At 37.5% G+C, this 27,426-nt stretch overlaps 1 protein-coding gene and 2 pseudogenes across 1 annotated transcript; 1 reads left to right on the top strand and 2 right to left on the bottom strand.

The window, feature by feature from the left end:
• Positions 1-1,582: 1,582 nt before the first annotated feature.
• LOC103234290 (uncharacterized) lies at positions 1,583-27,426 on the bottom strand. The gene is given in 7 exon segments (XM_073015749.1): positions 1,583-1,647; positions 1,730-1,882; positions 1,885-2,066; positions 2,113-3,079; positions 8,358-8,453; positions 9,264-9,390; positions 27,331-27,426. Coding segments are annotated over 7 exon segments (1,593 nt in total). The 5' UTR covers positions 27,334-27,426.
• LOC140711951 (large ribosomal subunit protein uL18-like) lies at positions 14,688-27,175 on the bottom strand (annotated as a pseudogene).
• On the top strand, positions 15,509-16,706 carry LOC103234293 (sorting nexin-6 pseudogene; annotated as a pseudogene).

The raw sequence follows: 27,426 nt of genomic DNA on the forward strand, positions 1-27,426 counted from the left end.
TAGTATGTTTTAAAGCTATAGTAACAAAAACCGTATTGTACTTGAACAAAAACAGACACACAGGGCAATGGAGTAGGAAAAAAATAAGACCAGAAATATATCCATTTACTTACGGCTAAGTGATTTTAAATAACGGTGACTATTTCTTAGAGACAGGACAGTATCTTCAATAAATGGCATGGAGAAAATGTTATAGCCACAGGTAGAGTAATAAAATGAGACTATCGTCTCACACCATATATGAAAACCAACTCATAAAACTCATAATAAATTATTATTATTAATACTTGAGACAGAGTCTCACTCTGTCATCCAGGCTGGAGTGCAGTGGCACGATCTCAGCTCACGCCAAACTCTGCCTCCCAGGTTCATGTGATTCTCCTGCCTCAGCCTCCTGAGTAGCTGGGATTACAAGTGGGTGCCACCATGCCTGGTTAATTTTTGTATTTTTGGTAGAGATGGGGTTTCATCATGTTGGCAAGGCTGGTCTCGAGCTCCTGACCTAAGGTAATCTGCCTGCCTTGGCCTCCCAGAGTGCTGGGATTACAGTCATGAGCCACCGTGCCTGGCCACTCAAAGTAAATTACTTAAATGTAAGGCCTGAAAACTGGAAACTAGTACAAAAAATAGAGTAAAAGCTCCACAACATTGGTTGGGCAGTGACTTTTTAAATTTAACCTTAAAATCCCAGGGAAGAAAAGGAAAAACAAATGAGTCAGATTACTAAAAATTAAAAAGCTGTTGCACAGAATCTGACACAATCAACAAGGTAAGTCCACTAAAAATTGGAACAAAATATTTGTAAATCGTACGTGTCAAGGGGTTAATATCAAAAATACATAAGAAACTTAAATGACTGTAAAACAAACAACAAATAACTATTACAAATGAGCAAGAGGCATAAATATTTTTCAAGACAGTACATACATATGACCAGCAGATACATTAAGAAATTATCAATGTCAATTATTATTATGGAAATGAAAACCTCAGCCTCCCAAAGTGCTGGAATTACAGGTGTGAGCCACTGTGCCTGGCCTTACATAGACTTAATTTTGGATTAAATTTTTTTCTGTTTATTGCATCTGCAAAAATACATTTTAGTATAAACTCTCTGGAGTTTTCTAAGCTGTAGTTTTTGGAAAAAAATGTTTTTTCCAAATCTATTTCATTTGGAGAGTTTTTCATTAATACAAATTCTCTAATGTTGAATAAAGTTTGAGCAATGGCTTCAGGGTTTGCCTCTAGTATAAAATGAGTACAATAAGATTGTGATACAAGTTACTATAACTCTCTATACTTTAATGTTTGTCTTCAAAATAAATCATCTTCTGAAGTGTAAAGGCTTATGTTTTCTGAAAAATCTTTGAACAGTAATTGCACTTTTAATGATTTTATTAAGTATGAACTCTGATGTTGAGTCGATGTGAGCAGATATTAATAGTGTTTTCACTTTCTTTATATGTTTGTTCTCAAGTATATTTGTTGTCCTGTACAATAAAATGTGAGCATTGGTTAAAAATTTTGCCACTTTGTTCACACTTGTAGAAGTTTTCTCCAGTATGAATCACCTTACCTACAATTAAATGTGACAACAATATACTGGTTTTGTCACATTCTTCATATTTCTAGAATTTCTCACCAGCATTTCTTCGATGTTTGGAGAAGTTTTAGGTGTTGTAAAAAGCATTGTTACAACTTTCAGGTTTTTAGAGTTTCTCTCTGGTATGAATCATCTTATGTCTGTTAAGAATACAGGATTTGTTAAACGCTTTGCCACCTTCTTAACACTTGTAGGGTTTCTCTCCAGTATGAATTATCTTATGCGTAGTAAGGTGTGAAGACTGGATAAAGGCTGTGCCACATTCTTTACATTTGTAGGTTTTTCTCCAGTATGAATTACCTTATGTTTAGTAAGATCTGAGGACTGGTTAAAAGCTTTGCCATATTCTTCACATTTGTAGGGTTTCTCTTCAGCATGAATTATCTTATGTGTAGTAAGGTATAAAGATCGTTTAAAAGCTTTGCCACAGTCTTTACAATTTTATGTATGAATTGTCTTATGCCTAGTAAGGTGTGAGAACCGCCTAAAGGCTTTACCACCATCTTTACATTTGTAGATTTTTTTCCCGAGAATGAATTCTCTTATGTGTAGTGAGGGTTGAGGATTGGTTAAAAGTTTTGCCACATTCTTCACATTCGTAGGGTTTCTCTCCAGTATGAATTCTTTTATGTGTAGTAAGGTTTGAGGACTGGTTGAAAGCTTTGCCACATTCTTCACATTTGTAGGGTTTCTCTCCAGTATGAATTCTTTCATGTTTAGTAAGGGTTGAGGACCACTTAAAAGCTTTGCCACATTCTTCGCATTTGTACGGTTGTTCTTTAGTATGAATTTTCTTATGTTCAGTAAGGTTTGAGGACTGGTTAAATGATTTGCCACATTCTTCACATTTATAGGGTTTCTCTCCAGTATGAATTCTTTTATGTGTAGTAAGGTTTGCAGATTGGTTAAAAGATTTGCCACATTTCTCACATTGGTAGGGTTTTTCTCCAGTATGAATTCTCTTATGTGTGGTAAAATGTGAAAACCAGTTAAAGGCTTTGCCACATTCTTTACATTTGTAGGGTTTTCTCTCAATAATTCTCTTATGTGTAGTACAGTTTGAGGACTCATTAAAGGCGTTGCCACATTCTTCACATTTGTAGGGTTTCTCTCCAGTATGAATTTTCTTATGTTGAGCTAAGTGTGAAAGAATGCAAAATAATTTTCCACATTCTTTACATTTGAAAGGTTTCTTTGAAGTATGTCTTATCTTACGTCTGTTTGAATTTGAAAATTTATGAAAGACTTTCACATATTTGTCACATTGACATATTTTGCTATGGGTAGTTGTCAAACACTGGTTACGTCTATTATAACCCTTTTTGTGCATCTTAAACTCATCCACACTTTTACAGCCTTTTCTTAACAGTAAATTCTCATGTCCACATTTTTTATATTGTCTCAGTATGACTTCTTGGAAATAATCTTTTATGCCTTGCTCTGGCCAAAGGTCTTGGGCAATATGGGAACATATAACTGAAAGAAATGAAAATCACAAATCACTCCATGTACTAGACTGAGTATAGTTTATAAACCTAACCTATAAAGTTACACAAACTACATAACAAGATGGCATAGTAAAATACCACAGGCCCTAATTTCTTCATAAACATATAAATGTAACAAAAATCCAACGTACATTTGTAAAAAAGTAAGTTGGGTGTGTATGGTGCCCCAGGTGAGCACAATTGCAAAGAGCTATATAGAGGAAAAATAAAGTCTATTACATTTTACCCAACAGAGCTCTTCCTCCCCTCCATTGTAACATAGTGACTTTAGAAGTAAACTGCCAACTCCTGGTTTTCTTTTTAAAAGACAAGTAAAATACTGGCACATACATCTTTATTTCTGGTTTATAGGGGCTTTTCCAGACACTGGTTTCTGTACCTTATGACAAAAGGTTCTGAAAGAAATGGTGGTATACTTTAAAATGACACTATGAGCCTGCTGAGACAAAAACTAAGTTTTATAGCATCAGAGAGACTGTGGTATCACAGAAAACAAATGTAGCAAGTGATTACCAATTTTTTTTTTTTTTTTGAGACAGAGTCTTGCTGTGTCACCCAGGCTGGAGTACAGTGGTGCAATCTCAGCTCACTGAAACCTTTGCTTCCTGGGTTCAGGCGATTCTCCTGCCTCAGCCTCCTAAGTAGGTGGGACTACAGGCACATGCCACCATGCCCAGCTAATTTATTGTATTGTTAGTAGAGATGGGATTTCACCATGTTGATCAGGATGGTCTCAATCTCTTGACTTTGTGATCTGCCCACCTCAGCCTCCCAAAGTGCTGAGATTACAGACACGAGCCACCACACCTGGCCTACTGATTTTTAAGAAGAAACACAAATAAACTCCTTTAACTAAAAGCAAACACAAAATTTTAGACAAGACACATTATAAGAACATGTTTGAGAGACTCCCAGAATGTGTAGCCAAAATGATTGCTTTTAGACTATATCAGGACAGAACTACATTATGAAGACTGTGATGGGTAGCTTTTATAAATGTCCAAATCTCAATTAAAGATTACAATGTACACAAAACAGGGCAATGTAATCCCATCAAAAATATAAAATTTTCAGAAGCAAACCACAGAAAAGATGTACACATTAATTTTAAAAATTGATTAAAAATTGAATATTCAATGAATGAAACAGGAACACAGACAACTACAGAAAATCAAAAATTAAGATAAGAACAAAAATATTGAAAAAATTTGAAAAATAGAAATTATGGGGGTAAAAAATACAAGAAGAAATAATAACTGAAAAATCCCTCAGTAAGAAAAATAATGTAAACATGAAGAAGCTTAACAAACAAACTAGGATACATACAAAGATATTGATAACAATACATATATAAGCACAATTTCAAAACTCAGAGCATTTTGGGAGCTGCAATATAAAACTGATGTGTCATATACAAACATAGTCTTATGATATAACCAGTGAATTGTCAACAAAAATTTTGCAGGCCAGAAAGAAACTGTGTGATGTAGTCAAAGTACTGGAAAAAAAAAAAAAGTTTTCAAGTGAGAGTAATACCATCAGCAAATCTGTCCTGAAAAATGAAAAAACGATGTTCCAAAATAGCCAAATTCTGAAAAGGTATATTGGTACTGCATATACTTATAAAACTGCATAAACATATAAAAGATGCTGAAAGCAGCAGTTCCTTAAATGGAAAATAAAAGGATTAAAGAAAATACCACATAATCAAATAAAAATAAATTACTTTTTGAGAAAAATATGCACGTACATAAAAAAAGGATTTTGTAGCATTATCATAATGGTGCAGAAAACATTTTAAATTATTCTCTAAAATTTGAAAGATAAAAGCACAGCAATTATTATAAACATCTGTTAATGAATATACCATATAAAAAGACATATATATATATATATATTTTGGAGACGGATTCTCGCTCTGTCACCCAGGCTGGAGTGCAGTGGCACTATTTCGACTTACAGCAAGCTCCACCTCCCGGGGTTCACACCATTCTCCCGCTTCAGACAAGATGGAAGTATGCAAATATTAATCAAATGAGAGCATAAGAGGCCAAAATAATATTATGTAAGCTACATCTTAAGTCAAAAACTGTCATATTTTATAAAATGTACTTGAAGTCAAAACTCTAGAGACAAAATAAGACCTTAAAAAATTATAGATTTATTCACGTATGTTTCTGTGTATGTGTGTTTGTTTCTGTGTGTGTGTATGTATACATATATCTCACATTAGGGCTCCAAACATATAAAGCAAATATTGACAGAAACACATAGAGAGCAATATAATTATAGTATATTTTAATATTGCGCTTTCTGTAATAAAAATAAAACAAGACAGAATATTAGTAAGAAAACAGACAATTTGAAGGGAGTATAAAACAATTATTCCTAACAAAGGTATAGAGGGCACCCCTCAAGAACCTTAGGATACACACTTTTATCAATAGCTCATAGAACACTTTCCTTGATATACAACTTCCTAGGCCAAAAAAAAATTTACATTTTTTAAAACTAAAATTTTATAAATTACTTTATATGACCAAAATGGAATGAGACTATAAATAATAAGAGAAAAAAATGAAAAAATTCACAAATATATATAAAAATTAAACAACACACTCTTGAGCGTGCTCTTGTGGAAAGGCTGAAATAGTTAATATTGTAAATATGTCCATCCTGCTCAATGTAATCTACAGATTTAATACAATGTTTTTCAAATTTCTCATTGCATTTTTGAACAGAAACCCCTCGATTATGTGGAATCTCAACAGACAATAAAGTACTTAGCAATCTTCAAAAAAAAAAAAAAGGGAACAATGTTGGAGGCTTTATAGTTTCTGATTTAAACACACATCACAAAGTTACAGAATTAAACCAATTGCCGGGCACGGTGGCTCACACTTGTAATCCCAGCACTTTGCAAGGCTGAGGCGGGTGGATTGCTTGAGCCCTGGAGTTCAAGACCAGCGTGGGCCACATGGTGAAACCCTGTCTCTACTAAAAACACAAGCTGGGCATGGTGGCAGGTGCCTGTAATCCCAGCTACTCAGGAAACCATCCAAAACTCTTCCCAACCAAGGTCTGGAAGAGGTCCTGCCTTTTCAGAGGCCTGGAGAAAGACACTCATTTATAGCCACACAGACAAGACTGCAGACCTTGGTCCTTACTGTCTTCCCTGAAGCACTTCCATGACTCAGTTCCAGTTCTTTGAGTCACAGTTCGTGGTCAGTTCTACCTACATGGAAACCCATACAGAGAGCTGGGGAAATCCTTTCTGGTACCCAGTGAAAACCATTTCCACCTACATTTTGATATAAAGCCCACCATATATGTATAACCAACTGCAGAAACCTGCCCTAGTGTTTACCCTATAGAGCAAAGTCCTAAAGGATATTCACTCTGCCAAAAATATAATGGGAATTACAACTACCCAAGCCCCTTGTAACAAGTCAACTAAAGTTGGACCCTAGTGAAGACCCAGCAGCCTTGTGACCAAGCTACAACCCCTCTCGACTGCAAGCCCAGAGGCCATTCTATCACCCTGGGCACCCAACAAAATAGTATCTTTATATCTTAAAGCCAGTTTATAAAAACTTGAAGAGGTGTTTGCTTCTTAAAATTCAGAGACCAATGCAAAACTGTATTGTGCCCATTCTCAATGCTTCTACTTAAACATAGCACTGAAGGTATGTGGCAGAAAAATTAGTCAAAATAAAGTTTTAAAGTCACTGAAATTGAAGACAAGTAAGAAGTTGCTGTTTATAGAGCATTTGACTTTATATATAAAAAACCATAAACAGTACATTAAAACCTGATTAAAGTTATAATTACACTCAATAAATTAGCAAATAGAAAATTAACATACAAGTATACATTATGGTTCCAAACACTTAAAACAAACTATCTGATAAAATATAGAAAGAAAGCAATCTTATTTACAACAGCACTAAAATAAATTTCTGAGAACAAATTTAATCAAGGAACTAAAAAATATTTTAAATGAAAGATATATCAATTTAAAAAAATTAGAGAAGACACAAATAAATTTAAAAATATTTTGTCTATTAATTGAAAGAATAAATACTGCTAAAGTGGTTTATTTTTTATTTTTACTTTTTGACAAGAGTCTTGCTCACTTGCCCAGGATCAAGTGCAGTGGCACAGTCTTGGCTCACTGCCATCTACATTTCCTGGATTCAAGCAAATCTCCTGTCTCAGCATCCCAAGTAGCTTGGATTACAGGCGCCTGTCACAACGTCTGGCTAATTTTTTGTAGTTTTAGTAGAGACAGGGTTTTACTATGTTGGCCAGGCTGGTCTCGAACTCCTGACCTCATGATCCACCCGCCTTGGCCTCCCAAAGTGTTGGGATTACAGGTGTGAGTGACCATGCCCAGGCTAAAGTGCCTTGTCATCTAAGGTGTCTCTAGATTCAATAAACTCCCATCAGAATTCCAGTTATTTAAGGTAATAGAAAATACGATTTTAAAATTTACATAAAACTACAATAAACTTTGAATAGCTAAAGCAATCTTGAAAGAAAAAAAATAGCAAGAGGACATCATACTGCATAATTTCAAACTATATTTCAAAACTATAGTAATAAAACAGCATGGAATGTGCAGAAAATTAGCAATAAATAAATAACAAATGAAACAAAAACCACTACTCTCACACATTTCAGCCATAATGCAAAAAGAGAACTTAAAAAATAGTTTAATTAGCTGGGTGTCATGGTGCATGCCTGTAATCCCAGCTACTCAGGAGCCTGAGGCAGGAGAATCACATGAATCCGGGAGGCAGAGGTTGCAGTGAGCCGAGATCGCACCATTGCGCTTCGGCCCTGGCAATAGTGTGAGACTCCATCTCAAAAATAAATAAATAAATAAAATAAAAATAGTTCGACATAAAGTTTCTCAAAATTATGCAAATATCTGTGTGTTTCCAGAAACAATGGAAAAGCAGTCAGATTGTGTAGTCTATTATATGCCATGAAATGGACTTTGGCTCTCACTGTAAACTTAAAGTAAGATTACCAAAGGGGAAGAAGAATTTTTAGAGATTTAATAAAGATAAAGCAAAAGATGCTTCTATGTGAGAGGAAAAAAAATGTTTTAAAAAGTAAAATAAAAAGAAACAGAAACAATTTCCTTAGTAAAACAGCTTCCCAAATTATTTTTAAAACTGTTTTTTTTTTTAACTATAGATCTCTTATCAGTCTTGTCTATTGTATTTACTCTCACCTACCTGGGGGTTTGGCTACCATATCATGTGTCTTCACATTCCAAGGCTCTTTTTCTTGCTCCAGACAGGTGATCAGCTTTGGCTTTGAGACAGCAATACCTGTTTTATGAAAAATAACATGAATTTTGCTCATATTCTCCAATTACCAACTTAGTAATGCTCTCAGTAAAGAGAATGTAATGGAATATTCTAGTAAATTAACCCCAAAATAATAATTTATAACAAATTTCTAAATATATTGGGCACGGTGGCTCATGCCTATAATCCCAGCACTTCGGGAGGCTGAGGCAGGTGGATCAGAGCGAGGTCAGGAGTTTGAGACCAGCCTGTCCAACACAGTGAAACTCTGTCTCTACTAAAAATACAAAAAAATGAGCCAAGTGTAGTGACACATGCCTGTAGTCCCAGCTACTCAAGAGGCCGAGGCAGGAGAATCACTTGAACCCAGGGGGCAGAGGTTGCAGTGAGCTGAGACTGTGCCATTGTGCTCCAGCCTGGATGACAGAGACTCTGTCTCCAAAAAAATTAAAAAATTTAAAAAATAAAGAAAAATTGCTAAATATTTAAAAATATTTTAATTTTATAGGTTGTTAATTTAACTACCTTGTACTAATTCAAAAATTGGTGGTGGTAATGAAATTTTAAGATGTGGGCAATAATAAGTTGCAACTAAATTTCTAAAATTAACCCTAATCTAGAGTGAAGGAAACAAATCAGCTCAGGAAAGTGGAAAGTAAAGGTCAAAATAAAACATTTTAAAATTCTATTCTACATAGACAAATCCTGAAGATAAAAAGAAAAACAAAAACAAACAAAAAAAACCCCTGGGATCTGAAAGCATAACATTTTTACAAAAATAAATGAAACTTATAAGGTATATTAGCAATTGTGTATTAAGGTTAACCTCACCCAGGAAGACCAGGTTTCTGTAGTTATCTAACATCACATGTCTATATAAATTCTGCTGTTCAGTGTCTAGACATTGCCACTCCTCCAGAGAAAATTCTATGGCCACATCTCTAAATGTCAACGCTCCCTGAAACACATAAACACACACACATATTTACCAAGTGGCCATGGGCAGAATTTTAAATTTGACTCAAGGTGAAATAAGAGTAAAGATAACTAGGTCTTACTTATAGGGGTGACTGAAATTATCTAATAACTTTCAACACAGAAATATTCTCTCATGTATACTCTAACTCCGAGAAAAGAGAGTGGCATAAGATCCAAAATATCAGTGTATATATGATACTTTTCCAGATGATGAAGTAGGACATGAACAGTAACATGTACATTTTTGAGTGCTATATTTACATCATACAGAAAGAGTTGTGTAAACTTTTCAGATGGAAAATTTCATACTGAGTTAGAAGGTATTGCATAAATTTTAATGTGTACAATAAACTGAAGATCTTGTTAATGCAGTCTGTGACAGAAGGTCTGGAATAAAGCCTGAGTTTCTGGATCTTGGTGTGGTAGCTCATGCCTGTAATCCCAGCACTTTGGGAGGCTGAGGCAGGCGGATCACCTGAGGTTGGGAGTTCGGGACCAGCCTGACTAACATGGAGAAACCCCGTCTCTACTAAAAACACAAAATTAGCCAGGCATGGTGGCACATGCCTGTAATTCCAGGTACTTGGGAAGGCTGAGGCAGGCAAATCACTTGAATCGGGAAGCAGAGGTTGTGGTGAGCCAAGATTGTGCCCTTGTACTACGGCCTGGGCAACAAGAGCGAAACTCTGTCTGAAAAACAAACAAACAAACAAAAAAAACCAAGATCACCGGTGATGCCAATATTTATGGCCTAAGAAGGTTATTTTGTCAAATTGGAGTAATTGGAAGAGTCTGTGGTCTTTTTTTCCAGTTTTTCTGGCCTGTAACAAAGATTAGAGCTTTCATTTTCCAAAGGCAGATAAAGACAAAGAAAACATGAGAAAGAAGGGCAGCTGCCAGATTAAATGTGATGCTTCCTGCACATCAGCTGCATAAAGAAACTTACTAATGAAGAGAGAAATAATTAACTCCATATTGAAGAAATCTGTCAGAGAGCTTCATTAATCAACTGAGTTATTAATATCAACTGGACTAAGACAATTTTTATGATGTGCTGATGCACACAGGACACAGCATCACTGTTGTAATATTGGCCCTCCAAAAGTAAACGATAGCCTGAATTTAACTATAAAGAAACATCAGTTTTTTGTTTTTTTTTTTCTTTTTTTTTATTATTATTATACTTTAAGTTCTAGGGTACATGTGCATAACGTGCAGGTTTGTTACATATGTATACTTGTGCCATGTTGGTGTGCTGCACCCATCAACTCGTCAGCACCCATCAACTCGTCATTTACATCAGGTATAACTCCCAATGCAATCCCTCCCCCCTCCCCCTTAAGAAATATCAGTTTTATGCAAAGTTCAAAATACAGATGTCTCCCATGTTCTATAATTGTTAATAGTTAATAGTTATTTTAAATAGTCTTTCTTTAGAACCCTGGAGAAAAGTATCTCCTAATAATTTTTTTCAGAACTTACTGGGTAACAAATGCCATCCTGTTTAAATAAGCATTTTGTTAATCCTTTTCTACACAGAGCTGACGGAGAACAGAGACAGAAGCTCAACATTACCTGGTCTTTATTTTTATGAAGAACCCCAGCTTTTCCCCAATAGGAATCTTGAGCATCCACACCGTCCCATGTTCAACAGCCACAAGGGGAACATTTTTAATGATGCAGATTATAAATTCAAGGTGAGAATACTGCATGGCATATAAGAAGCCATGAAGTACAGAATGTAGAGAAGGCTCTGGTACATAGGAAAGAAATATTTTTCAGAGATCCTTGACAATTATAAGAATTTTAAAATGTAGTTACAACAAACTCATTTAAGAGGAAAAGTACAAGTAGAGAATTAAAGTTTTGCAAGTACTAAAGGCATGGCATTCTAGCAGGCAGAATGGACACAACTCTTACTCCAAGGCATGTTTAGCTGAAAAAAAAAAATCCATTTTTTATCTTTTCCTCTTTCTCTGGAATGTCTTCTCAGATGAGACTTTTGAAAAAAATTACATCTGCATCTGGAGAATATGCCTTGAAAGATGTAAGCACCACATCTTTACCTGCTACCACCACACTCATAGGCAGGACCAATACAGAAAAATTCTACCCATTTCTGTCCTTTATAACAGAAGAGATTCAGGAACAAGCTGCTCCACAGATGTAAAAATATAAGTTTCTCCTTTCCTGTCCTCAGGTGTCCTCCCCCGCCACAGACACCAGCAATTTCTGCTACAGTAATAAAAATGTGGGCCACACTGCCCAGTTCCTAAGAAACCCAAACGGAACAGGTTCTGGGATCACCTGTTAATGCAAAGGTGAGAATTAATTATCATAAATGTATCTTGAACCCTCATATTTGATTCTGGCCTCAACTTAGAGTCACATGATTCTAATTAGAAGCCTGGGCTTATAACCATTGGCCCTATTCTATGAAATTGATTCTGCAGGTTTTGAAAGGGTACATGAATGGGTGTTATAAACAAGTTTCCTATCAATGCTGATATTTCTCCACCTGGGGTCACTATTAGCATTAGTTAGAGCAAGCAGGTACAGCACCGAGTTCCTTACACTCAGCACTCTTGTGACAACACAAATACTTTTGGTATAAATAAGGACAACCAATCTCCACCTTACAGTATTATAATCTTTGCTGGCTTTTTTTAAGTTTACAGAAGAAACAAAGCAACAATGTTTTTTGTTTGTTTTTTTGTTTTTGAATTTAGAAAGCAACAATGTTTAAGTCTGCGTTTAGAAAACAACATGTACACATATAGTAATGCAATGTTTATTATTCAAGTACTACATGCTCAATAAGATGCTGCAGGGCACTGTGATAGCACATTACAGAATTTAATCTTAATAACACCCTGTGTGTTGATACTAAGTGTTCAATAATTCCCAGTATTTAGAAAAATGACCCAGATTTTTTTTCTGTTTCTCTGTCATTGACCTTTTTTAAAAATGTGTAGAATAAAAGCTAAACATAAACAGATGAGAGGAATAGAGAAATGAAGAGTTTAATATAACTTACAGGAAATTTTATTGTGTTTATATTTACTTCTTGTGGCTTGGGGAGCAACTACTAGCTCTGCAGGAATGGAAAACAAGTTGCTAAATAAAATGTCTCTGCAAGCACTGGTTTTAATAATTTTAAAAAGACTCTAAAATTCATGCTTTATATTTCTCATGTATTGCTTTTCTGTTTCAGAAAATTGTGAGCACCAGCTCTAAAAGTGGAACAGGATACATCACCCAAAACTGATCTTTTCTAATCAGTTCTGTGAGGGGAGACTCCAGGGTAGGGCCAGACCTAAATAAGGCCTTCAGAAGGGGTGAATCTGAACAGGACTGGGACAGGGAGTGGACCCCAGCTAGAATTTGGTTCTCTATGCCAATGCGGGTATTTCCAGTTTTGTTTTTCCTAAACTTACCTAAGATAAATTTGTATCTCAGAGTTTGTGTAATTTAAACCTTTTATAGCCACTTTCCTGTCAATTTCATACCATATACTAATAAGCCATTTAAACAAATATTTAAGGTTTCCTAGGATAATTTTATTAAAAGATGAATATGTGTTTTTAGTAAGGTAAAAGAAATACAAATAATAATAACAACTCTTCTGTTCAGAAATAGTCTTTCAGGTAAAAACACCAAAAGTCACAACAGTATAAAGAACATGGCCGAAATAAAGCCCAAGTTTTTTGGCACACATTTATTTACCTACTATATGATGCATAATTCAACCTTTTATTCAGTTGCTAGTTTTATTAGCCTGTTCTCATACTGTTGATAAAGACATACTGGAGACTGGGAAGAGAAAGAGATTTAATGAACTTACAGTTCTATGTGGCTGGGGAGGCCTCACAATCATGGCAAAAGGCAAGGAGAAGCAAGTCACATTTTACACGGACAGCGGGAGGCAAAGAGAGAGCTTCTGCAGGAAAACTCCCATTTTTACAACCATCATATATTCTGAAATTCATTCACTATCACGAGAACAGTGCAGGGAAGACCCACTCCCATAACTGAATCATCTCCCACCATGTTTTCACCATGACTTGTGAGAATGACAATTCAAGATGAGATTTGGGTGGGACACAGCCAAACCATGTCATTCCACCCCAGCCCCTCCCAAATCTAATGTCTTTGCATTGCAAAACCAATCATACCTTCCCAACAGTACCCCAAAGTCTTAACTCATTTCAGCATCGACTCAAAAGTCCACAGTTCAATATCTTATCTGAAACAAGGTACATCCCTTCTGCCTATGAGCCTGTAAAATTAAAAGCAAGTTAGTTACTTCCCTGATATAATGAGGGTACAAGCATTGGGTAAATACAGTCATTCCATAGGGGAGAAATTGGCCAAAACAAAGGGGCTACTGGCCCCATGCAATCCAAAATCAAGCAAGACCGTCAAATCTTAAAGCTCCAAAATGATCTCCTCTGACTCGATGTTCTGCATTGAGTCATGCTGATGCAAAAGGTGGGTTCCCATCGTCTTGAGCAGCTTCACCCCTGTGGCTCTGCAGGGTACAGACTCTCTCCTGGCTGCCTTCATGAGCTTGTCTATGGCTTCTCCAGGCACATGGTGCAAGATGTCAGTGGATCTACCATTCTGGAATCTGGAGGACAATGGCCCTCTTCTCAAAGCTCCACGAGGCAGTGCCCCAGTAAGGACTCTGTGTGGGGGCTCCAACCCCACATTTTTTCTGTACTGTCCAAGCAGATGTTCATTCATGAGGGCTTCACCCCTGCAGCAACCTTCTGCCTGGACATCCATTCCATATATCTCTGAAATCTAGGTGGAGGATGCCAAACCTCAATTCTTGACTTCCATGAACCCGCAGTCTCAACACCATATAGAAGATGCCAAGGCTTGGGGCTTCCACTCTCTGAAGCAACAGCCTGAGCTTTACCTTGGCCCCTTTTAGCCATGACTGAAGTGGCTGGAATACAGGGTACCAAGTCCCTAGGTTTCACAGAGCAGGGAAGCCCTGGACCTGACCCATAAAGCCATCTTTTTCTTTTAGGCCTCTGGGCCTGTGATGGAGGGGCCTGTGGAGAAGATCTCTGTCATGACCTGGAGACATTTTTCCCACAGCTGGCTAATATTTCTCCTCCAAAAAATGAGCTTTTCTATTCTACTGCATTGTCAGGCTGCAAATTTTCCAAACTTTAATGCTCTGACTCCATTTTGAAACTGAATGTCTTTAAGAGAACCCAAGTAATCTCTTGAATGTTTTGCTGCTTATAAATTTTTCTTTTTAAATGTTGCTGTCAATAAGTTTATTTTCTTCATCTGAAAAAGTCTCATTAAAAATTGTTTGGTTTAGTTCTCAGAAGCCCACTCATAAGCTCTGAGGAAGCTTGCCTTCTTTTGAGTTACTTGACCTTTCTTCCGAGCAACGGACATTTTGGGACGGTTCCACTTCTTTTTCACTTTTTTCCTGGGCTTCTTCTCATAGACTAGATTCTCTCACATAGCAGCAAGAGCTTTCTTATATATCTCCTTCATGTCTGGAGTTATGCTTTTGTTTATGTATTGCGAGAACAGCTTCCTGTAAGCATCTTCATCTTCCTTCACTAAGTAGTGCATGTAATCTGCAACATTCTGGCCTATGATGTGCTTCTGGTGTACTACCGCATTAAATCCCTTGCTTTCAGAATCATAACTAGGGAATTGTTTGGTACTGTGAGGGATAAACAAGCCTCCATCTACTGCTCTCTTCAGGAACAAAAACTTTATTGCCAGTGGTAGTTCTGGGAAGGCCTACATCCAAATAGTAGGTAAAGGCACTTGGCTGACCATCAGTGCTTTCCACATTGTATTCATTGCCAGTCATCTCCACTTGGCCTTCACAGATCTTGTCCATGTCATAGGTCACAGATCTTGACCTATTGAGGAGTCTGTAGGCCAGCAGCAGGCCAGTACAATACGCTGCAGTGTAATTGGTTAGGCCAACCTTCATATCACATTTTGGGAGTTTACGTGCATATGCTGTGCATACTATCATGTCCTATTCTATATGGATGTACGTAATCTGACAATATCTCTGTTTGTTACACAAACTATCATCCTGGGGAGTAGCCATGATGGAAGACCTGGATGATGGCCCTGACTTCCTCTCGGGGACTTAGAGCAATAAATGTAGATCTTCAAAGTGATCCTCCTCTGCAGGTGGACATCTCTGATGTTCTTTGAGTGGATAAAGTAAAATTCACTGTTCACACAAAAAGTTTATTGCCAAATTTTAAACAAAATGAGTTTTCTGTTGTTCAGCAACACAAGCAATTTATCTGGCATCACGATTGCTTTGTTAAAAATGAAGACTATGCAGGTTACATCATTTCACCAGCACCACCAAGACCTGATTTTGATGCTTCAAGGGAAAAAGTACAGAAGCTTGGAGAAGAAGGGTCAATGACAAAAGAAGAATTCACAAAGATGAAACAGGAACTGGAAGCTGAATATTTGGGAATATTCAAGAAGACAGTTGCGATGCATGAAGTGTTCCTATGTCATGTGACAGCACATCCTATTTTGAGAAAATATTTAAATTTCCACGTCTTCTTGGAATATAATCAAAATTTGAGTGTGCGAGGACAAATAAAAAGAGAAACTTGAAGATTTCTTTAAAAACATGGTTAAATCAGCAGATGGAGTAATTGTTTCAGGAGTAAAGGATGTAGATAATTTCTTTGAACATGAACGAACATTTCTTTTAGAATATCATAACTGAGTTAAGGATGCATCTGTTAACTCTGGTAGAATGACAAGATCCCACCAAAGTGCTGCAGATGATTACAATAGAATTCGTTCTTCATTATATGTTTTAGGAACTTAGGATTCTACAGATATATGAAAGTTTTTTCTCAAAGTTTCAGAAATGTTTGATGAAACAAGAAAAATAGAAGCGTGAGTGTCTGCTGATGAGGCCCTCGAACTTTCTGACTCTTAAAAATATTACTTAAGAGACCTCAAGCTGCTAAGGATCTCCTGTACTGAAGGTCTAGGTCACTAGTGGATTATGAAAATGCTAACAGCACTGGATAAAGCAAGAGCAAAAAATAAAGATGTTCTGCTGGCTAAAACTTTCCAATAATTATGTAGTCAGAAATTTGAAAAAAAAATCTCAGTCTGCAAAACAAGAACTTATAGATTTTCAGACAAGAAGTGTGGCTGCATTCAGAAAAAATTACTGGAACTGGCAGAGTTAGAACTGAATCATGCAAAAGGTAACTAGAGTTGCTGCCAAACTGCCTGGCAGTGCTAAACAAAGACATGTAAGCCACACTCTGCCTTCCTGTTGAAAAGGGCTGCCTTCCTTCAGATTTTATTTTTGTCTTCTTAATGATGTTAAGCATTTATGCTCCCTGGGAACAAATAAAAAACAGCTGACAAAATGGACCTACTCTTTTTCTGAGAAAAATGGAGCAACGCCATGTACAGACGACGCCAGTGTGTGTGCTGTAATGCTGAACTGTGTTCCCCAAGACAGTGGTTCATTATTGTGTACTCATCATAATCAGAAGTCCAAATTTTATTCTTCTTTAAAGTAGCCTCTATAACTGCATTTATTTTATAAATAGTATTCCTTATGGATGCCAATCTTATTTACCTTTAAATAATTTCTGAAGTTTAACCTTTTCAGAATGCATTGTTCAAACAAGATAAAGATTGCCTTTATTGAATTTTTTAAAATTTTGTTTTAAAAAAGCATTATATACCACCTTAGTTCATTCATGTATACTAAAAAAGCACCTTAATCAGACTTAACTACTGAATATTTCTTAGAAGTTTTGGGACAGATTTTATGTAATCTTTGTGAATTCTGAAGAAAAGCAAATGCATTAATATGTTTGCCTTAAACTTGTAGACTAAACCAATTATTGTCAAATAAACAGCTATAACAGCGAGAGTTTTTAACTCTGTGGTCATTGTATCACTCTTTAACATTTGGAGTAGCTATAATAAATCTACTCCTGTATTATGCTTTAAAAAACCCAACTAACAAAAAAACTATCATCCTGTATTTGGGTGTGGTGTATTTATTTTTATCCTGTATCACCAAGCATTTCCAAGAATAATAATTAGTTTTACCCTCTTGTCCTCTAAATTTCATTTGGTATCTCTTAAAATAGGCATTATTCTTAACAACTTTAACAAAACCTATCCTGCAGAACACAGACTGGCATCCACGGCTCAATAGAGACCTGCCTTGCTTAGAAATTTCTTCTGCCAGATAATCTAAATCATCTCTCTCAAGTTCGAAGTGTCACAAATCTCTAGGGAAGGGGCAAAATAACACCAATCTCTTTGCTAAAAGATAAGAAAAGTCACCTTTGCTCCAATTCTCAGTGAGTTCCTCATGTCCATCTGAGACCATTTCAGCCTGGATTTTATTTTCCATATCATTATCAGCATTTTGGTCAAAGCCATTCAACAAGTCTCTAGGGAGTTCCACACTTTCCCACATTTTCCTGTCCTCTGAGACCTCCAAACTGCTCCAATCTCTGCCCGTTACCCAGTTCCAAAGTCACATGCGCATTTTCAGGTATCTTTTCATCAATGTCCCACTCTACTGGTAAAAATTTTTTGCATCAATCTGTTCTCACACTGCTGATATAAACACACCAGAGACTGGGAAGAAAAAGAGATTTAATGGACTTAAACAATACCATATGGCTGGGGAGGCCTCACAATCATGGCAGAAGGCAAGGAGAAGCAAGTCATATCTTACATGGATGGTGGCAAGCAAAATCAGAGCTTATACAGGGAAACTCCCATTTTCAAAATCATCAGATCTTGTGAAACTCATTCACTGTCATGAGAACAGTGCAGGAAAGACCTGCCTTCATAATTTAATCACCTCCCTCTGGGTTCCTACCACAACATGTAGAAACTGTGGGAGTTACAATTTAAGATGAGATTTGGGTGGTGACACAGCCAAGCCATATCACTAGTCCAGAGTAAAAGTTTCTGTATGGTAAGAACCCCATAACTGCTCTACCTATTTTTCTAATGATAATATGAAATGAAAGCAATCAGTTTATCTGTTTTAGTTTCCAGACCTCTTTGTTTTTCACCCAAGTACAAGAAAACTGGGGAAACTGTCATCTGAGTACCAACAAAAATTATCTCTTGTATGAGGGAGAAACAAACACAGAATGACTCATTTCTTTTACACTGAGAAAGAAGTAGAATTAACCCCTCTTGTCAGCCTGATAAAATTCTCCTCTGGATATTCTCAAATGTTTCAAAGATGGCTAGGTAATTGTGAGAGGGTTCCCAGTTACCCCAGGTTGACTGCCCAATGATAAGCCAGGCAGAAGAGACAGGCTGATTCTAAATAAAAAATGGAACTGCTCTGGTGGAACTCCAGAACCTGGATCACCTGTCCTGATTCTAGCTCTTGAGTAACAGGAAGGACGAGAATACTCTACTCAAGTCTTGCATTTTACTGGTAGGTATAGCTGTGGTTATGGCTCTGGATACTTTCTGGCCTTGATCTTTCACTCCTAAGATGCTTGTTTACATTTACAGATTTGGCCATCAGATTCTATTTACTCTCAGAACCTCTCACAGAATGTAGAACATGTAGCAGGTCACCGAACTAGATATGAAGAGCTCAAAAAGCCACACTCTCAAAGGAAGGCTTCAAGATGTCTGTGTTGACATTTCACAATGCAGAAAATGCCTCCAGTTAGTTTTCTGTACATTTTCAATCCAAAGTCTTGGCCTGTCTTGTAAATCCCAGGCAGAGGACAGAACTTATGTGCAGATTCTGGGTGGGATTAACCTCACTCTGCATTTTGGGTGTTACAGCAAGTAAAGTACAATTGAAAGAGAGGTCCCCTCACAGAAGCTGCTCTTCTAGATAACAGTTTACAGAAATGGAAAAACAGATGACACAACATGAATATAAGTAGACAGTTTATTCGGACCAAGCTTGAGGATTTTAACCTGGGAACAAAGATTCTAGTTGTCTGAAATCTATACAGGTACAAGTGAATTTGTGGCTGGGGTGATGGCTTACACCTGTAATCCCAGCACTTTGGGAGGCTGAGGCAGATAGATCACTTGAGGTCACAAGTTCATAACCAGCCTGGTCAATGTGGTGAAATTCTGGTAATTCTAGACAGTGTTTGTGAAATAATAAAATAAAAACTTTCTCCAGCCCCAGAGAAACTCCACAATGATAGAACAGAAAGTATACTGTTTTATTACAAAATTAAACCAGAATAGGACATGCATCGCAGTGAATCTGCTTAAGAGATTGGAAAGACAGAGAAAGAATCACCATAACTAGTCCAAAAGTAGAAGAATTTACAGCACGATGTCATGTATAGTTCAGCCTAAATTCACTGGTAATTAGGGAGGCCATCCATGTATGCTAATTGGTTATGCAATAACAAAATAAACTTTTTACATTTTCACGACAGGAGGTAATTTTGAAACTTGAAGCCAGGACCCTGCTGATAAGATAGGCTCTCACTCTCCTACTGAAATTGTTGAATAGGGTGTTATGGTTTTGGCTATATGCATTTTAGAGCAATGGCTCTTTACTCCCCGAGGACTGGGTTCGAGCACACTGCTTGTGTTCTCCTGATGGCCAGGGTCCTCTCTTTACGTCTACCAACTTCCACTGAGACACAGTCCATAACACACAGCTCAAAGCTGCTAGCTCACATCTTACATGAACCCCAATGCCACAGCAGCATTCTAGTGTCACATCAGAGAGTGAAGCTTGGGCTGCAGGGAGAAGAGCCTGCAAGGCTCCTTCACAATTTACTCTCAGAAGAACTGCACCTTCACAGTAATGGGAATGGGAGCAGTATTTCAGCCTCAGTTTCTATTTATAATGGTGACATTAAAAAAAAAAAATACTGCTAGATTTCCAGCATGAATCCAGATAGAGATAGCTCCAAGAATTCTCCGTGTGACAACCCATCTCATTCATAGAGACCATGGGATACTAACAGGGCTTCTGAAACAGACACCCAAAGCACTGGAGAGAAAAACAGCTCTCAATCTGAGCAAGATTATATTGAAAGAAAAAATAAGTTAAAAGCATCTTCAAGAAACAACTCAGATTAGATGTAAGACTAATAAACTTGGTCAGCAGATAGTCCCCCAAAAGGAATTTTTCTCGAAACACTCAGAATGCACAGCTACTCTCAGCATGTCAGCATGAGAAACATGAGCATTATGAAAAAAAGGCATGCTCTCAGCAGAATTTTACAAGGGTTCTTTTTCATGTCTTCTGCCCTCCATCTCCTAACCAGTGAATTGGGGATCCATACTGGAATACATCTGACGATTTTCACCAGCACTTTTTCATGAAAAACTGGAATCTGACTTTGTTATACAGTGGAATATATTTGAGCTTGCAACATAGCTAACTGAAGAGTTATTATGGTTTTGGGTCATCACATCACCCATCAGGTTTATTTGTCCTGTAATAGCAGCATTTGAATTTAGTGAAATGAAAGACACAAACCATGTTTACCTATAATTATCTCTATTGGATAAATTAATAAGCATGTCAAACTAATATCTACTATAACAATTTTGTAGTGAATTTTCCTTGGATATTAGCTATAAATATCTAAGTATAATAATTTTAAAGTACTTGTCATAATGTATGTAGAACTTTAAAAATATCTATAACCACAATTCAGTTAAAACACTTTATAGTTCAAGAGTATAAATAACAATATTAAAATGACTAATTAAGGGATTTATTCAAATATTGTGGCCTTCTATTCATACTATTGTACAAAATGTTATCTAATTTATGTGAATGCAAGTTGTCTACAAACACTACACCTAACTATACTAATTGTACTGAAGTAACAGAAACCAAGGTACACCTACAGACTCCACTATTTAGTGAATAAACTGAACTGTTCTTGCCTTTGCAGTGTAAGTATTTCAGTCTGCAAATATGAGATAATTACCTTGGATAATCAGTTTTCTGTCAAAAAAATTTACTGAGTATCCTTTTAATTCTTTACCATTCTGTGTTGCAAAATTTAATCTTATCTTTGTGCTCAACTTTTGTGTGCTCTTAAAGTAAGCTTTAAACAGCAAGGTGTGGTGGCTCATGCTTGTAATCCCAGCACTTTGGGAGGCCAAGGCGGGTGGATCACCTAAAGTCAGGAGTTCGGGACTAGCCTGGCCAGCATGGCAAAACCCCATCTCCACTAAAAATACAAAAAAGTAGTCGGGGGTGGTGGCAGGAGCCTCTAATCCCAGCTACTTGAATGGCTGAGGCAGGAAAATCACTTGAACTGAGAGGTGGAGGTTGCAGGGAGCTCAGATCGTGTCATTTTATTTCAGCCTGGGTGACAAAAGTGAAACTCTGTCTAAAAAAAAAAGCTTTAAACAAATTTGTGTCTATTTTAAAAGACTAAAAAACAAACAAAAAAGCAAACAAACAAACAAAAAAACCTTTGCCAAAGCAAAAACAAAGCAATGGTTCTGAGGTCCTAGATGAAGACAATTCTGAGTCAGAAAGAATAACAAAAGGTTTATATAGCTGTTACTATGATTTACATATATTTCCAAAAAGCAGAGAAAACTATCTACGTGTAATCTAAAGGTTTAAAAAAAAAAAAAAAAAAAAAGAGAGACATGAATGAAATATCCTCCTTTACTTTCAGGTAAGAGAATAAAGCCTCTTATCTTTAATTTATAATTTTTTCTACAACAGCCAAGTCTCTGGACATGTTCTTGAACACTTGACATCTGAATTTCAGTAGACACTGGATGCAGACATCTAAGATGTAGCCTTGGGCATACTGTGTGCACTTGAAAGAATGTTTATGGAAAAAAAGCTATTAAAAATCCATGCATGCAAATGAAAAAAATGAGTTCTGCTGGGCATGGCAGCTCATGCCTGTAATCCTAGCACTTTGAGTGGCTGAGGCAGGTGGATCACGAGGTCAGGAGTTCAAGACCAGTCTGACCAACATGGTGAAACCTGGTCTCTATTAAAAATACAAAAATTAGCCGGGCGTGGTGGCACGCTCCTGTCATCCCAGCTGCCCAGGAGGCTGAAGCAGCAGGAGAATCTCTTGAACTCAGGAGGCAGAGGTTGCAGTGAGCTGAGATCGCGCCACGACACTCTAGCCTGGGTGACAGAGTGAGATTCCGTCACAAACACACACACAAAAGTTCTTAGAGAACTATGAAGAGACTTAGATTCTGACTCCTACGACACCCCACATACACTATTAGACAGATCATCGAGGCAGAAAATTAACAGAGATATCAGAACTAAACCCTTGACCAAATAGTCCTAATAGACATCTACAACATTCTCCATCTGAAATCAACACAGTATACATTCTTCTCACCACCACGTGTCAAATACTGTAAAACTGACCACACAATCAGAAATAAAACAATTATCAGCAAATTTAATAATCCCCATATCATACCAAACATATTCTTAGGCCACAGCTTGATAAATATATAATTCAACACCAAGAAAATGACTTGAAATTATACAATTACATGGAAATTAAAGAATCTGCATGTGAATGACCTTTGAATAAATAATGAAATTAAGGTAGAAATTAAGAAGTTTTTTGAAACAAATGGGAACGAAGATACAACATACTAGAATCTGCAACACAGCTAAGACAGTGGTAAGAGGGAAATCTATAGCACTTTTTGATGCTCACATCAGAAAGTTAGAAAGACGTCAATATAACGACCTAACATCATAAATAAAAGAATGAAAGAAACAAGAGAAAACCAACTCCTAAGCTAGCAGAAGACAAGAATATCTGAACTGAAGGAGATTTAGACATGAAAAGTCATACAAATAAGAAATCTATTGAGTTAAATCTTTTGAAAAAGTTAATAAGATAAACCACTAATAAGATTAGTGAAAAAATAAGATCCAAATAAACACAATTAGAAATGACAAAAGGGACATTACCACTGACCCCACAAAAATATGAATAAGTATTGAAGTCTACTATAAACATCTCTATGCAAACTAGAAAATCTCAAAAAAAAAAAATGGATAAATTTCTGGAAAAATCCATCTTCCCATAACTAAACAAAAACAACAAAATGAATCAGCAAATAGACCAATAACAAGCTCCAAAATTGAAATAGTAGTAAACAGACTACCAACCAAAAGAAAGCCCAGGACTGGCCGAGTATGCTGGCTCATGCCTGTAATCCCAGCACTTTGGGAAGCAGAGGTGGTAGGATCACCTGAGGTTAGGAGTTCGAGACCAGCCTGGCCAATGTTGTGAAATACTGTCTCTACTACAAATACAAAAATTAGCCGGGCATGGTGGCACTAGCCTGTAGTCCTGGCTACTCCGGAGGTTGAGGCAGGAGAACTGCTTGAACCTGGGAGGCAGAGGCTGCAGTGAGCCGAAATCCCACCACTGCATTTCAGCCTGGGCAACAGAGCGAGACTCCATCTGGGAAAAAAAGAAAGAAAATCCAGGACCAGATAGATTCGCAGCTGAATTCTTACTAATGTACAAAGAAAAACCAGTATTATATCTTATAAAACTATTTTTAAAAATTGAGAAGGGACTCCTCCCCAACTCATTGTATAAAAACGGCATCATTCTATTTATTTATTTATTTATTTATATTTTGAGATGGAGTCTCATTCTGTTGCCAGGCTGGAGTGCAGTGGCGCGATCTGGGCTCACTGCAACCTCCACCTCCAAGGTTCAAGCGATTCTACCGCCTCAGCCTCCCAAAGTGCTGGGATTACAGGCGTGCGCCACCACACCCAGTTATTTTTTGTTTTTTAGTAGAGAGGATTTCACCATGTTGGTCAAGATAGTCTCCATCTCTTGACCTCGTGATCCACCCACCTCAGCCTCCCAAAGTGCTGGAATTACATGCGTGAGTCACTGCTCCCAGCAACAGCATCATTCTAATACCAAAATCTGGCAGAGATAAAACAAAAAAAGAAAACTTCAGGCTAATATCCTTGATGAACATTGATGTAAAAATCTTCAACAAAATACTAGCAAACCAAATCCAGCAGCACATTAAAAAGCTAATTCACTATGATCAAGTAGATTGTATCCCTGGGATGCAAGGTTTGTTCAACAGACACAAATCAGTATGTGTGATTAATCAGATAAACAAACTACAGATAAAAACCACAAAATTATTTCAATAGATACAGAAAAAGTTTTCAATAAAAGTTAATATCCTTCACGTTTAAAACCCTCAACAAACTTGGCATTGAAGGTAAATAGTTCAAAATAATGAGTTATCTATGACAAACCCACAGCCAACATACTGAATGGACACAAGCTGGAAGCATTCCTTCTTGAAAACTGGCACAAGAGAAGAATGCGTCCTCTCACCCCTACTATTCAACATAAAATTGGAAGTCCTGGCCAGAGCATTCAGGCAAGAGAAAGAAATAAAATACATCCAAACAGGAAGAGAGGAAATCAAACAATCTCTGTTTGCAGATGATTCTTTTTCTTTTTATAAAATTTAGCATTAAACTCAGAAATTAAGAAAACAGGATATAGAACAGAGATATTCACTGTCACAAATTTGCCCTGCAAAAATAACAACCGACGTTTTCATAAATCTTGTAACTCATCCATTATCTACAATATTTTCTTATAAAAGTTATGCATTTTCTTTTTTTTTTTTTTTTTTTTTTGAGACAGAGTCTCCCTCTGTCGCCCAGGCTGGAGTGCAGTGGCGCGATCCTGGCTCACTGCAAGCTCCGCCTCCCGAGTTCAGGCCATTCTCCTGCCTCAGCCTCTGGAGTAGCTGGGACTGCAGGCGCCCGCCACTAAGTCCGGCTAATTTTTTTGTATTCTTAGTAGAGACGGGGTTTCACTGTGTTAGCCAGGATGCTCTCGATCTCCTGACCTCGTGATCTGCCCGCCTGGGCCTCCCAAAGTGCTGGGATTACAGGAGTGAGCCACTGCTCCCAGCAAAATGCATGCAGTTTCTACAGCCAAAATGGCATAGAGATTTTACCTATTCTTTTATTTGATAGCATTCTAAAAGCTAAGTCTTGAAATCCTATTCAAAACCACCCAGCCCACCCCTCCCACAAGAAAAAAAAACCTTACAGAAAAAGAGAAACATAAACGAGAATTTCAAACAACTGAAATGTATGATTAATTATTTTCGAAACTCACCTCTTTTGTGCCCTCGCAGGAGACACTGCAGTATGTCCCCGCTAAGTGCCCCAAGTGCATTTTACTTTGCAAGTTTTTTTTGCACCATCTCACTGGGGTCAGGTTGCTTTTGTTTTTTATTTTTTGTCTTTTAGGATACTATTTTTTTCAGGAATCTCAGAGAATCCAAGGGGCAGAAATCATTTCTGTTTTTCCCTCAATACCAGCATAAGATTGGCTGACCTGAAACGTGTCTCTAAGAAAGGGAAGCTAGGTTGGGTGAAGACAATCTTAATGTCTCAAGTGGTTAGCTTTTCAAAGCAAGAGTACACCAGGAGATTCCTCTTAGCCCCAGGGCATCCATCTGCTCTCCTGAGAGACTGCACTTTATACCTCTTGTCCTGTGAGAAAAAATGACCCAGAAGCTAATAATCATCAAACACTCTAGCGACATATCCATGGTGTGTACCCTGGTTTATTCACAGCCAGTACTGAAAACCAGGATCAGGAAAAAGCTGAAGGGTGGCTGACGATACATCAGCCCATCAAGATTAAAAAACAAAAACAAACAAAAAAATTGACTGCAAAACATTTTCATAAGATCTCTGTGCAGGAAGACAAAAGAAAAAGGCACAAAGATTTTTTTTACAATACAGTGTCAGGGAAATATTTTTTGGTTTATTTTCTAGGGCAATATTTACAAACAGAAAGCAAATCTTTTTAAATGTCCCACCCAATGGTTTGTCAAAAAATAAAATATAGTATCAAAAGTCTACACTAAAGGATAAATAGTGAATAATGTGAATTAGAGAAGGAAAGTTGGCATTTGGGATAATCAGAAGAAACTGGAAATTTAGTATTTTACTGCAAGTCAGAATTAAGCTGGAGGGGTTGAGGGGTAGACGTGAGACTCCGTTTGAGAAACAAGGAAAAAAAAATGCAGATCTGTCCCCTGTCGAGTGTGAATATAGTTAAGTAACAGGCAATTCGAGGTATGTGGCTGCGATGCCTGGATTCCTACTTAAAAAAAAAAAAAATGTAACTCAAATGTATTTTTTTGTAAATTACTACATTGGGGAAAACAAAATTTAGGCGTAACAAACTATAAACTGCCTATTAAGCTCTGATTATATAATCAGAAAATGTGTACCCTATAGATGCTAATTTAGAAACTATGTAACTGTACCTAACCGATTTCTGAATTTGGGTTTCTGCATCATGCATCTTCTAAAAGTCTTTCCTTCAAGCTCGTCCCATGGATAACAACTACACCCCAAAGCTGGGTGCTCTACAATTTTAGAATCACTCTTTAATTAAATTCGTTAATATTTTGGCGGTGACTCCCATAACTTTTTAACAGAAGGAAAAAGGAATTGGGAACGCCATGGACCAAGGCTCTTCCCATTCATGAACCCGCATCCCTAGTCAGGATTCTCCCCCGACGATCCTCCCTGGTACCTGCACAATCTCCCCTGACGATCCTCCCTGGTCCCTGCACAATCTGGGAGAGACGCGGCGCTGCGGGTGCAGAGCTGCCCAGAGAGGGCTCCAGGCCAGGGCGCACATTGCAGGGAAGAGAGGACGCCCGGGCCCAGCTGTCAGCGCAGCCGCCATCTTATGGCTGAAGGGGACTGAGGCCGAGCTGGGCAAGAACTCGGGCGCAGTTTGTGAAGCTGACTGCGGTGAGGCCTGAGTCCCGCCACAGCCACTTCCCACTGGTTCCAACCAGCCCCGTTCCCTCTCTCGGGATGTCAGACCGGCACTCTCACCATTTCTAGGCTTCTAGGGGGCACTGGCGTCTTAGCTGTGGATCTCCCAATACCCGCAGTTCGCAGGGCTACAGAGGCTGGGCCTCTAGCAGCAGA

Source organism: Chlorocebus sabaeus, chromosome 6 (assembly GCF_047675955.1).
Source record: "Chlorocebus sabaeus isolate Y175 chromosome 6, mChlSab1.0.hap1, whole genome shotgun sequence".
NCBI lineage: Eukaryota > Metazoa > Chordata > Mammalia > Primates > Cercopithecidae > Chlorocebus > Chlorocebus sabaeus.